The 13193-nt window shown below is 46.0% G+C and overlaps 1 protein-coding gene across 1 annotated transcript in view; it reads left to right on the top strand.

The window, feature by feature from the left end:
* Positions 1-3055: 3055 nt before the first annotated feature.
* The window catches only part of LOC115464820 (hormonally up-regulated neu tumor-associated kinase homolog A-like), a 62383-nt gene continuing 52245 nt past the window's right edge, over positions 3056-13193 (top strand). The window contains exons 1-2 of the mRNA XM_030195179.1: positions 3056-3334; positions 11088-11380. Of these exons, the coding sequence (XP_030051039.1) occupies positions 3056-3334; positions 11088-11380 (572 nt within the window). The remainder of the gene's footprint in view (positions 3335-11087; positions 11381-13193) is intronic.

The following is a 13193-nucleotide window of genomic DNA, read 5'->3' as shown; positions in this document are numbered from 1 at the left end:
TGTTATTACATCCTCCGACAAAGAGTTCCAGAACTTAACTATTCTTGAGTGAAAAAAATATTTCCTCCTATTTGTTTTAAAAATGTTTCCATGTAACTTTGAGTGTCCCTTAATCTTTGTACTTTTAAAATGAATAAAAACTTGATTTACTTCTACTCATTCTACACCACTTGGAATTTGGTAGACTTCAATCATATCTCCCCTCAGCCGTCTCTCTTCCAAGTTGAAGAACCCTAACCTCTTTAGCCTTTCCTCATATGAGAAGAGTTCCACCGCCTTTGTCATTTTCGTCACTCTTCTTTGAACCTTTTCTAATTCCGCTATATCTTTTTTGAGATACGGTGACCAGAATTCAATGCAATACTCAAGAAGAGGTTGCACCATGGAGTGATACAGAGGTAGTATTAGAGAAAACAGTAAATGTATTGTTGCTAATTGTGAACAATCTTCAGGTGTGATAAAGAATATTTCATCTTTGCTTACACCCTATGCTGTCTATTAAAATGTTTTATTGTGCACTGTGTTGAATTGTAATGTAGCATACTTTGCCGTACTTTGTATTGTTATTTGAATATTTTTACTGCTGTAATTGTCCATTGCCTATATTTGACATATTCTTGCTGTACACTGCCTTGAGTGAATTCCTTCAAAAAGGCGGTAAATAAATCCTAATAAATTACAAAATAAAAATTTCAGTTTGGTAGTCACTGGGCACACCCTCAACAACTACCATACACCGTTATATCACTCCATGGTGCGACCGCAACTTGAGTATTGTGTTCAATTTTGGTTGCCGCATCTCAAGAAAGCTAGAGCAGAATTGGAAAAGGTGCAGCGAAGGGCGACTAAAATGATAGCGGGGATGGGACGACTTCCCTATGAAGAAAGACTAAGGAGGCTAGGGCTTTTCAGCTCGGAGAAGAGACGGCTGAGGGGAGACATGATAGAGGTATATAAAATAATGAGTGGAGTGGAACAGGTGGATGTGAAGCATCTGTTCACGCTTTCCAAAAATACTAGGACTAGGGGGCATGCGATGAAACTACAGTGTAGTACATTTAAAACAAATCAGAGAAACTTTTTCTTCACCCAACGCATAATTAAACTCTGGAATTCGTTGCCGGAGAACGTGGTGAAGGCGGTTAGCTTGACAGAGTTTAAAAAGGGGTTAGACGGTTTCCTAAAGGACAAGTCCATAAACCGCTACTAAATGGACTTGGGAAAAATCCACAATTCCAGGAATAACATGTATAGAATGTTTGTACGTTTGGGAAGCTCGCCAGGTGCCCTTGGCCTGGATTGGCCGCTGTCGTGGACAGGATGCTGGGCTCGATGGACCCTTGGTCTTTTCCCAGTGTGGCATTACTTATGTACTTATGTACCTTTTGCATTTACCACATGTTAATTTTTGCTGTTAAAAAATAAGTGCAAAATCTTTGCACACTTATGTAAAAGGCCCCCTTCTTAATCACTTCTTAACTCTGAGGATCTGGTCAAGAAATGTACTAATTTAGTCCAATAAAAACTGTTACTGCTTTATGCTTTTTAATTTTTATTCGTAAATCTTTATTTTCGAACAACAGATGCGTATATTATTTTTTATTTATTTATTTTTAGCTTGTAACATTTTTTTTTCAGACATTTGTTACACAGTTGTAGCATTTGTACAATAATTCTTGCACATCTGCACATCTTTCTTCAAATTCCTGTTTCCTTGAAAATAAATGTAAGCTAGTTCTGTGGATGTTATTAGAAAAGGTGGTGAATATGTAACCCCTTTTGGTTGATACTACCTTCGACTCACTAAGGCAGGAGTGTAGCCAAACCTGCAATTTCGGGTGGGCCCCGAGTTAGCCTGGGTGGGCCCTTCCCACCCACACCCCCTTCCCCTTACAGTTTTTTTTTTAAACCTTTACCTCTGCCCTGCTTATCATCATCTTTTCCCCCTCCCCTTACATACATACAGTTTTTTTAAACCTTTCCCTCCACCCCTGCTTATCGTCATCTCTCCTCCCCCCTCCCCGGTCTACCTCCAAGCTGTTGTCAGCAGCGATTTCTGTAAGCAACTTGCACTGGTCCTGCAGGCTTCTCTCTGTAGCATCTCTGCCAGTGAAGAAACAGGAAGTGATGTCATCGACGGCAGGATGCAGTAGAGAGAAGCCACTAGGGCTGGTGCAGTCCAACTAAAGGAATTGCTGCAGACGATGGCTCAAAGATAGACCAGGGGCAGGGGACGGAGAGAAACGAGCAGCTGCAGTGAGAGAGAGAGAGGAATGAGGCATTGTCAATGAGGTGCTTTGGGGGCCACTATTCTGGGTGGGCCTGACGCAAGAATAGATGGGCCTGTGCCCACCCAGGCCTACCCTTAGCTACACCACTGCACTAAGGGGGGTCTTTTGCTAAAGATTAGCTCAAGTTATCTGCAGCAGGGCCCATAGAAATAAAATGGAACTTGCTGCAGATAACTCAAGCTAACCTTTAGTAAAAGACCCCCTAGCCCTTCAAGGTAAAGTATACACAAAAAATGGCACATGTGAGTTTATGTTGTTGGGCAGACTGGGTGGACCGTGCAGGTCTTTTTCTGCCGTCATCTACTATGTTACTATGTTCAGATCTTGCATTTTGCTGTGACCCTTGTCTGTGAAAACAAGGGATGAAACCTGTGCAGACTAACTGAGCTGCCTGCTATTGTCTGCCAGAGAACTTAACACTAGTCCATCAAGCCCCTGCGAGGCAGCGGTTTGTTCACTGCTGATCCAGGGCTTAAGTGTCATGGAGCTGGTTGCTCTGGGGAGTTAATTGACACCATGTATCAGGTTAGGTTAATAATCCACAGTTTAGGTTCTACTTGAGCAAACCAGCATGACCGGGCAAAGATCGCGACAAAAAAGTCATCTACAGGGAACAGTTCAAGCATGATCTATGGGAGTGTGCTCTCACCCAGAGAGGTACCAACCTCATCGCATTACGGTATTTGTTGCAAATCACAGGGTGCATACCTAAAGTAGTTCTCTTTTAAAGATCGCAAAGCTGGTGAGCCTGACTTCACTCAATGATGCCTGCAGCTACCAAAGGAATCCTCAGTGGCATTATATCAAACCCTGGTGACTTGGAGCACGTACTACCAGAATGGGGGAAAACCAGCAAAGGTTTCCAGATACCACCTGCCTGTTTCAGCAAGATGCGCCAGGACGCAATGAAGCATTTCTCTCACACCAAACGGGTTGGGAATTACCTGGTGGGGAAAATGATCAACAAAGGCTCGTTTGCTAAGGTGATGGAGGGAATGCACATCCCGACAGGGCAGAAGGTAAATGTGCAGTCAGAGGTACAGGTAATTTTGCAGAATTTCAAATATGTCTGGTCTGACATTTAGCATTGCCAAATCAGCAGGTTTTTATTGCAGAAATAGGCATGAGAATAAAACACCCACTCATGTGAACATAGGAATTTAAATAATTAGCTTGCGTTATAAGCTGAATAGTCATTTGATGGTACAGTACTAAATTCTCGAAAGATCCTTTTGACAAACCAAGGTTTGCATAGGGATTTATTAAAACAATGTACTAAACTGGGATCTCTTTACTAAGAACAAAACGCTGTCTTAGTTGTGCATTCAACATCAATCATCACAATAACGGGAACCAATAAATAATCCAATAATAGATTTTTTGTTGTTGTTACATTTGTACCCTGTGCTTTCCCACTCATGGAAGGCTCAATGCGGCTTACATGGGGCAATGGAGGGTTAAGTGACTTGCCCAGAGTCACAAGGAGCTGCCTGTGCAGGGAATTGAACTCAGTTCCTCAGGACCAAAGTCCACCACCCTAACCACTAGGCCACTCCTCCACTGTTGCTACTATTTGAGATTCTACATGGAATGTTGCTATTCCACTAGCAGATCCCTTGCAGATCACCAATGTGGCCGCGCAGGCTTCTGCTTCTGTGAGTCTGACGTCCTGCACAGCCTTCTACATGGAATGTTGCTAGTGGAATAGCAACATTCCCTGTAGAATCTCCAATAGTAGCAACATTCCATGTAGAATCTCCAATAGTATCTATTTTATTTTTGTTACATTTGTACCCTGCGCTTTCCCACTCACCTCCGTGTGGAAGCGCTGCAGGCAGCAGCAGAGCGATCTGCTGCTGCCTGCAGCGCTTTCACGCGGAGGTGAGAGGCACTGTCAGGTCAGTGCAGGGGGCCCGGCACGGAGGGGGGAGGGAGCGACAGTGAGGAGGGTAGCTGGAAATCTTGCCCGTTTTAACGGGCTTAACGGCTAGTTTTTTTATAAATCATAATCAATGTGTCATTTTGAAGGGCTGAATTAGTTTGAAGCCGAGTTCGAGGGGTGTGGGGGCAGGGTGTGAGTAGTACTGGCCCCCTCAAACAATCTGGAAGAGGAAAAAGAGGGAGATTACTTGATCTAGTGTTTTGTATTTTTTGGGTTATGGGTGGGAATTGGTTCATTGGGAATTGTCCTAGGTGGAAATTGTCTAGATGGGAATTGGTGGGTGGGAACTGTCCAGGTGGGAACTGAGCTAGAACCCTTTCAGGGTAACACAGTACAGTATCGATTATCCGAACTTCGCTAATCCAACCATCGGGTATCTCTAACAGAGCCCCCCCCCCCCCCCCCCCCGATGTCATCACATTTAGTTCTATTAAAAATCTTTATTCTAGAACAATTTTTGAAAATCGGGAACGCTATGCCTTTGTTTGAGGGGTTTATGCAATGTATTCCATATTATCCGTCTTTTCATATATCCGACAACTGGTCGGTCCCGTTTACGTTGGATAATCAGGACTGTACCATGTCTCCAAATGGGGTGATATTATGCATACTATGAATGGAATGAAGATCACTCTTATCCAAGGTATGCTGGGCACTATCTCACTTTCTCAGGTTTACTGAATTGTGCCAAAGAGAGCTTTCCGCTGAAGTTCATGGGGTGTAATGTGTGTGGGCAATCTATCAGGGCAGGTTAGGAAGTTCTTTTGTAGCAGCTCATTGATTGGGATGATTTCTGCAACTTTCTGCCACATTTTCTCCTGTCTCTGATTGTCACTGGATTCGGACACCTTCTATAAGTAATTCCACTCTGCTGTTTTTCTCCTTCACCGCTCATGCATTGAGCTTTTTTTTTTCCCATTGGAATAGGAATGTCCCATGTGGCCACAGCTTCTACATTCCCTACAGTTCTGTCACAGTTACGATGCCAATGTTTTCTAGTAAGGTGATGTAATAGGGGTCAACATTCAGAGTGATTTAACTAACCAGGAGAGGTTCCCCTCCAGTTAAGTTGCCTGTGTGGGGCTATCTGCCACTATTCAGTGGCTCTTAACCAGGTAGTGTTGTTGGACTTCCCACCTAACCATCTAAACTGAAACCAGCTAAGTTGAGGGTGGTCTGGGGGCAGAGGGACCCTTTTACTAAGGCACGTGGGTGCCTAAGAACGTACAACGTGCTCCAAATTGGAACTACCGCCCAGCTACTGCGTGCCCTGGGCGGTAATTCCATTTTTGATGAGCGTCCATGTCACGCTCCTCACCTCGGTGAGTGGCACTCCCATGACATGGGGTGCTGGCCATCTTGGCGGGCCCGGCGCTCCGGGAAATCCATCCTGCCACCTGCAACGCGAAGCGCCAGCCATCTCTGTCCGGGAGGGTGGTCTGTGGCGCCGGGAGCTCCTCTTAGGCGGGCCCGTCCGGGTGGGTGGTGGGTGGTTGGCGGCGTGGCTTGCCTCCCCGGGGAACGCCAGACTCTTTGCCCCACCTCCTGCTCCACTGGATTGGAGCCCTGCTGTCAGGCTCCTCCTTCTCCACGACAGACTGGCCAACGGGAGACTTCTCTTGCCAGCTGAATCTTGTCTCCCTGATGGTGGGAGCTATTTTAGGAGCAGCTTTACTCCACATCTTTGCTTCGGCTTCTACTCCGGTAGGTGATTGCGCTGTATCGATTCTCAGGCTGTTACCTTCTCATACCTGACCACTGCCTGAACCCGGATTATTCTCTGCCTGCTCCTGACATGACCACTGCCTGAACTCAGATTACTTTCTGCCTGCTGCCTGACCTGACCACTGCCTGAACCCGAACTACTCTCTGGCTGCTGTCGGCCTCTGCTCATTGCTTGAACCCAGATTTCTCTCTGCCTGCTGCCTGCGGCCATCTGACCCCTGCCTGCATCCGGAAGTCCTGTCGGCTGCCTGCACCTGGGGGCTCAACCCTCGGGGAACGGCGGTCATCACAGGTGAAGCCTCGGGGTTGCTCGGCTGCCCAACTGAGCGCAGGTTCGAGTCTTCGTCTCTGTGCTCCAGCTTGGGCATAAGGACTCACGGACGTGACAGTCCAAAACACATGGTAGAAATTTTCTTCCATATGGCGCTTACCTGGTGGTAATCGGCAGTGTACGCACGCTGACAATTACCGCCTGGTTAACATGTGAGACCTTACCGCTAAGTCAGTGGGTGGCAGTAAGGTCTCAGGCCAAAAATGGACGTGCAGTCACTTTAATTTTGCCACACGTCCATTTTCGGCAACAACAAAAAAAGGCCTTTTTTGCAGGCACGCTGAAAACTGGACCTATGTGCGTCCAAAACACACTCCTACACCAGCGCAAGCCATTTTTCAGCACACCTTAGTAAAAAAAAACCCAGAGTCAGTGTGAAGTCAGCACGTATATGTTAAGTGCCAATATTCAACACCTAACTGCATAAGGTAACTGGACAAATTGGATCGCATAAAACACAGTCCTATCTTTGTCCGGTTTCACCTTTCTCATTAAGGGCTGAATATTGGCCTTAAGCTGACTGAATCTTGACAATCTTATCTTCCCACTATAACATCTTTCGTACTTATTCCCTACCGGACTTGGCGAATGTCTTTACGGTATTATGTAAGCCACATTGAGCCTTCAAATATGTGGGAAAATGTGGGATACAAATGTAACAAATAAATAAGTGTTGGATAACCACACATACCCAGATATCGAGTGCTGGTGCCCAGACTTGGCCTGACATTGAATATCTGAGCATAAAGCCATGCTAATCTGATGCAGAAAAACCTTCTTGTGCAGGAGAATCTTGAGTAAACCCCCATTATGCTAAAGAATAGCGCAGTCAGCATGCAAAGTGCATGAATAGCTACAGGAATTGCTCCTGATATTAAAAAAAAAAATCACTCAACACAGATTTATACTCTTCACTTAATGCTGTAATCTTTATGCCAGCTCAGAGTGGGAGCAAAGAGGTCTTCTAAAATGATGTGCAGCATTTCACCTCAGATGACCCAAAAATCACTGGTAGCCCAAACCCTCTGATCCATCCCCCATGATACCAACACCCTCCAAACCACACAAAAAAAGTCCTGGTGCCTCAGAGATCCCTTGTCCCTGACTCCCCATCCCACCACAAGAACTTCCTGGTAGCCCATACCCCCACTTCTCTTTATCACCACCAAAATTACCTTGGGGGCCCAAGAGAACCCCCATCCCCAATCCCTGACCCCCAAAACATCCTTGGTGGTCTAGTGCCCCCAATCCTCCTACCCTTACTTCAAATATTTCTCTGGTGGCCCCCTAAATATATCCCGAGGGGGCCAAGTGGACTCTCAATACCCCTGACCTCCCAGAATCCCCAAGGCTCCTGCCTCCATGCCACCATCTTAGAAAATGGCAGCACCTGACCCTGCATCGTGCATCCTGGGATATACTGCATTAAATCAGGCACTGCCATTTTTCAAGATAGTGGCACAGAGGCAGGAGCGAGTGGGCATCCCTCCTCCCTCTCAACTTTAAAGATGCACTTTGGGGATTCCAGGGAAGTCATGGGGTATTGGGGGAGTCTACTTGAGTCCCTGTGGTGCTTTAGGTGTAATTGAGCAGAAGGATTGGGGCCCACAAGCCACTAGAAAAACCTTTGGCGTGGGGGTGGGGGTGAGAGGGTCAGGATCCTGGAGGCCATTGGACCACCAGGAATGTTTTAGGGATCACTGAGCCCACTTGGACCACTAGAAATGCATCCAGATGGGCTACCAGGAATATTTTGGGGTCGGGGTCATTCTTTTCACTTTGGCCTCCAGGGACATTTTTGCTTGCAGGAGCTGCTAGCCAGCCACATCAGCTCACATCTCTGGACTGCTGCTTACAGTGGGGCAGCCCCACTGCCTTGCAGGGCAGTGAAAGGATGCGACTCTCAGGACAGGAGGACTGCCCATCTTCCACACCCCCACCCCAGCTGGAGCCCAAGTCCTTGGCAGTGGACAAAGAGCCAGTGAGTGGCCACCATGGTGCTTCTCTTCTTCTGTGCTTTCTGCTGAGTCTCCGCCTCTTGACTGCTCAATACCACAACGCCAACAGTTTTAAAGCGGTAGGAACACCCTTGTGAGGTGCCCTGTTTTCTGATCATCGGATGGGAATAGGAGATGACCTCATATACATATTTCTGCCTACATTTGCATGTCAATTCTGCTGTTCCTGCCCGCACTTGTTGTTTCCCTCTGTAGGTACTAGGGCCACATAAAAATTGGCATGCATCCATTTTGGGCCTGAGACCTTACCACCACCCATTGACTTAGCAGTAAGGTCTCACGTGTTAACCAGGCGGTAATGGTCTACGCACATAGAATGACGATTTCCGCCCAGTTTCCGCCGAGCTCCGGAAAATAAAAATTATTTCCCAGCGCACGTAGCGGACTCGTGTAAAAATCAAAATTACCACCCAGGCCACGCGGTAGCCGGGCAGGAACTCCGAATTGACACGCATTGGGCACATGTAGATGCCCACGCGGCTTAGTAAAAGGGCCCTTAAATCTGTTATGCGCAGTGAACTCCATTTGGGGTAACTTGCAGAATAGAAGTATAAAAATCTTTTTTTAAAAAAAGGTTTTTATATATAGGATGATGCCCCAGAATATATGATTGATTTAATAGATCTTCCAGCCAGAAAAAGAATCAGTTCATCACGTACTTATCTGAACCTTCACTATCCAAGCTGCATTGGACTCAGATACAAATCAACCCATGCATTCAATTTTTCTTACTTAAGTACACAAATGTGGAATGCGTTACCAAAGAGTGTGAAAACGACGCACGACCATCAAAACTTCAAGCGAACTTTAAAGACCTATCTGTTTTGCAAGGCCTACCCTATTGATTCTACTTACAGTGGGGGAAATAAGTATTTGATCCCTTGCTGATTTTGTAAGTTTGCCCACTGACAAAGACATGAGCAGCCCATAATTGAAGGGTAGGTTATTGGTAACAGTGAGAGATAGCACATCACAAATTAAATCCGGAAAATCACATTGTGGAAAGTATATGAATTTATTTGCATTCTGCAGAGGGAAATAAGTATTTAATCCCTCTGGCAAACAAGACCTAATACTTGGTGGCAAAACCCTTGTTGGCAAGCACAGCGGTCAGACGTCTTCTGTAGTTGATGATGAGGTTTGCACACATGTCAGGAGGAATTTTGGTCCACTCCTCTTTGCAGATCATCTCTAAATCATTAAGAGTTCTGGGCTGTCGCTTGGCAACTCGCAGCTTCAGCTCCCTCCATAAGTTTTCAATGGGATTAAGGTCTGGTGACTGGCTAGGCCACTCCATGACCCTAATGTGCTTCTTCCTGAGCCACTCCTTTGTTGCCTTGGCTGTATGTTTTGGGTCATTGTCGTGCTGGAAGACCCAGCCACGACCCATTTTTAAGGCCCTGGCGGAGGGAAGGAGGTTGTCACTCAGAATTGTACGGTACATGGCCCCATCCATTCTCCCATTGATGCGGTGAAGTAGTCCTGTGCCCTTAGCAGAGAAACACCCCCAAAACATAACATTTCCACCTCCATGCTTGACAGTGGGGACGGTGTTCTTTGGGTCATAGGCAGCATTTCTCTTCCTCCAAACACGGCGAGTTGAGTTCATGCCAAAGAGCTCAATTTTTGTCTCATCTGACCACAGCACCTTCTCCCAATCACTCTCGGCATCATCCAGGTGTTCACTGGCAAACTTCAGACGGGCCGTCACATGTGCCTTCCGGAGCAGGGGGACCTTGCGGGCACTGCAGGATTGCAATCCGTTATGTCGTAATGTGTTACCAATGGTATTCGTGGTGACAGTGGTCCCAGCTGCCTTGAGATCATTGACAAGTTCCCCCCTTGTAGTTGTAGGCTGATTTCTAACCTTCCTCATGATCAAGGATACCCCACGAGGTGAGATTTTGCGTGGAGCCCCAGATCTTTGTCGATTGACAGTCATTTTGTACTTCTTCCATTTTCTTACTATGGCACCAACAGTTGTCTCCTTCTCGCCCAGCGTCTTACTGATGGTTTTGTAGCCCATTCCAGCCTTGTGCAGGTGTATGATCTTGTCCCTGACATCCTTAGACAGCTCCTTGCTCTTGGCCATTTTGTAGAGGTTAGAGTCTGACTGATTCACTGAGTCTGTGGACAGGTGTCTTTCATACAGGTGACCATTGCTGACAGCTGTCTGTCATGCAGGTAACGAGTTGATTTGGAGCATCTACCTGGTCTGTAGGGGCCAGATCTCTTACTGGTTGGTGGGGGATCAAATACTTATTTCCCTCTGCAGAATGCAAATAAATTCATATACTTTCCACAATGTGATTTTCCGGATTTAATTTGTGATGTGCTATCTCTCACTGTTACCAATAACCTACCCTTCAATTATGGGCTGCTCATGTCTTTGTCAGTGGGCAAACTTACAAAATCAGCAAGGGATCAAATACTTATTTCCCCCACTGTAAATGCCACAACTCTACAATGCATCTATACATACATTGCAATGGATATTGTATTTCTTATTTCCTTGTCCCTTATTGTACCCATTTACCCCTACCTTACCTGACCCTTTTTCTAATTGTATTTGTTTAATACCTACCGTACTTGGCGTCCATCATTACGGTATTTTGTAAGCCACATTGAGCCTGCTAATATGTGGGAAAATGCGGGATACAAATGTTACAATTAAATAAATAGGCATTCTATTATAAAATTCAGCCCAGTATAAAACTGTGAACCAAAAACTCCAACACAATAATACCATGATTCTAAGATTGTTCTGACTTATAACATAGGTTGCCATGAAAGTTATTGACAAGAAAAAGGCCAAGCAAGACTCGTACGTCTTAAAGAATATGAAGAGGGAGCCACGAATCCACCAAATGATCAAGCATCCTAACATTGTGCAACTGTATGAGACTCTGGAAACTGAGAACTCCTACTACCTGGTGATGGAGCTGTGTCTAGGGGGAGATCTCATGGACCAAATCTGCGACAAAAAAAAGCTGGAAGAAACAGAGGTCAGGAGATACACGAGACAGATAATATCTGCAGTAGAGCACCTGCATCGCCATGGAATAGTCCACAGGTAATTCTTCCATCGTCTGTTGAACTATGCAGTGATATGATGCCTAAAAAAAAGAATATGACCTGGAAATTCAACTGTTATTTAATTACTATTGTTATATTTTAGACAGTCTAAAAGTGCTGATTGCTGAGGTTTCAATCCTTAATGATACTGGGTACCAATCCTGATGCAAAACAAAACAACTTTTCCTTCCAGCCACGTATTAATTACTAGTAAAAAAGGCCCGTTTCTTAACGCAATGAAACGGGCGCTAGCAATGTAATGAGTTCCTGCCATTAATGTTTCCACGGTTGTATTCTGAATATAATTGTTGTTTACATGTGTAAGATTTCTTTATTTACAATAGTTTTTGTGTAAACTGTGTTACAATGTGGTAAACGTTTTCCTTGTTCAGGCCCTTCAATCAGTTTAACAATCACATCAGAAGAGCTCCTTACTCCTGAGAATGCAACATACAGTTGCCCATGTGAGAGACTGAGAGTGACAGTGTGTTTTACAGACAGTGTAAGAGAGAGATACACAGAGTGATTGTGTGTGTGATGTCTGTCTGTGTGTGTGTGTGATGTGTGTACGTGACAAAGTGATTAAATGTTTGTCTTCCCTTCCGTTCTGTGCACTTGCCTCCACTGATGTTTGTACCTCCCTGTATATGATTGTTTGTTAGAGATTCAATCCACTCCACTTAAAGTTCCGTTCTGTCTGATTGGTTCTTCGTTGACAGTGAGAGCCAATGAAACGCTGAACTACAGACTTACGAACCCTACACTGCCACAGTGCCACAGAGTCAGCTTCAGACTGTTGGAGGTGCTTTTTATTATATAGGATGAGAATACTTAAAAGAACTATTCCAGGATTGATCCCTGCAGTATCAGTATCACTGTTGATCAACCACCCCTACTCTCTGTTATCTATAACCCAACTCTCTGTTACCTATATCTCAACTTGTTTCAATTTACAAATCCTAAAATTCATCCCCAAGCTTGTTCCCAAGTCTATTGCAAAAGGTAGAAATAGAAATATCATGAACAAATGGAATTTTTATGCGCTTCTTCGCGTGTCGTCTGCGTCGTCCTTCGGCCAGCTTGAAGATGTCGAAGTACCACCTCCGTAGGAACTTTTTGCGCAGGGACCTTGGAACCTGCTGCCATAAGTGCTCTGAGGGAATAGCATATGAGAGTGCCGAAGCAACAGGAGTGGCATGCCTTCCTCTGGTGGGGGATAGAGAGGAGGAAGAGGAGGACAACGAAGAGGAGGAGGAAGAATCAGAGGAGGAGGAGGTACTGGACCGCCTTGAGTGCTTGCGCTTCTTACCTTTCTTCCTCCACTTAGGTGCCTGATGGTTGAGCCGCTGGGAGTCAAGAATGCTGTCTGTCATAGGGCTTGGGAGGCCCTGACGTTGATCTGCATAAGCGGCAGTTTCGTGGCTCACCGGCCTGGAAGGCGCGCTTGCAGGTCTGCGATGTGGTGAGGCAGGAGACCAGAGACGCTCCCGAGTCGCCGCTGTAGCCATAAGCCGGACTTGTGTGGGTGAGGGAGGGGATCTGCGATGGTGATGGGATGTGCAGCAAGTCCGATGTCTCCGGGCGGAAGGCGATCTGTGGCGCCAGCGGTGGGACCTGGAGGCGCTAGAGTTGCTTCTGGAGCTGCGGGATTTTGTACCGTGGCTGTAGTGAAGGCCATCGTCCCAATCGCAGTGGTGTCTGGAGTCAGGTAGGCAGGGATTAGCTGGTAGGTCATGTGGGCGCAGCGTGTCAGCTGCATCGCTAGCAGACAACACAACGCCTGGTACAGTATCCGGCTGGCAGGGAAGAGC

This window comes from Microcaecilia unicolor, chromosome 3 (genome assembly GCF_901765095.1).
Source record: "Microcaecilia unicolor chromosome 3, aMicUni1.1, whole genome shotgun sequence".
Taxonomy (NCBI): Eukaryota; Metazoa; Chordata; class Amphibia; order Gymnophiona; family Siphonopidae; genus Microcaecilia; species Microcaecilia unicolor.
Note: the sequence above shows the minus strand (reverse complement) of the source record. Positions and strands in the feature narration are given on the sequence as shown.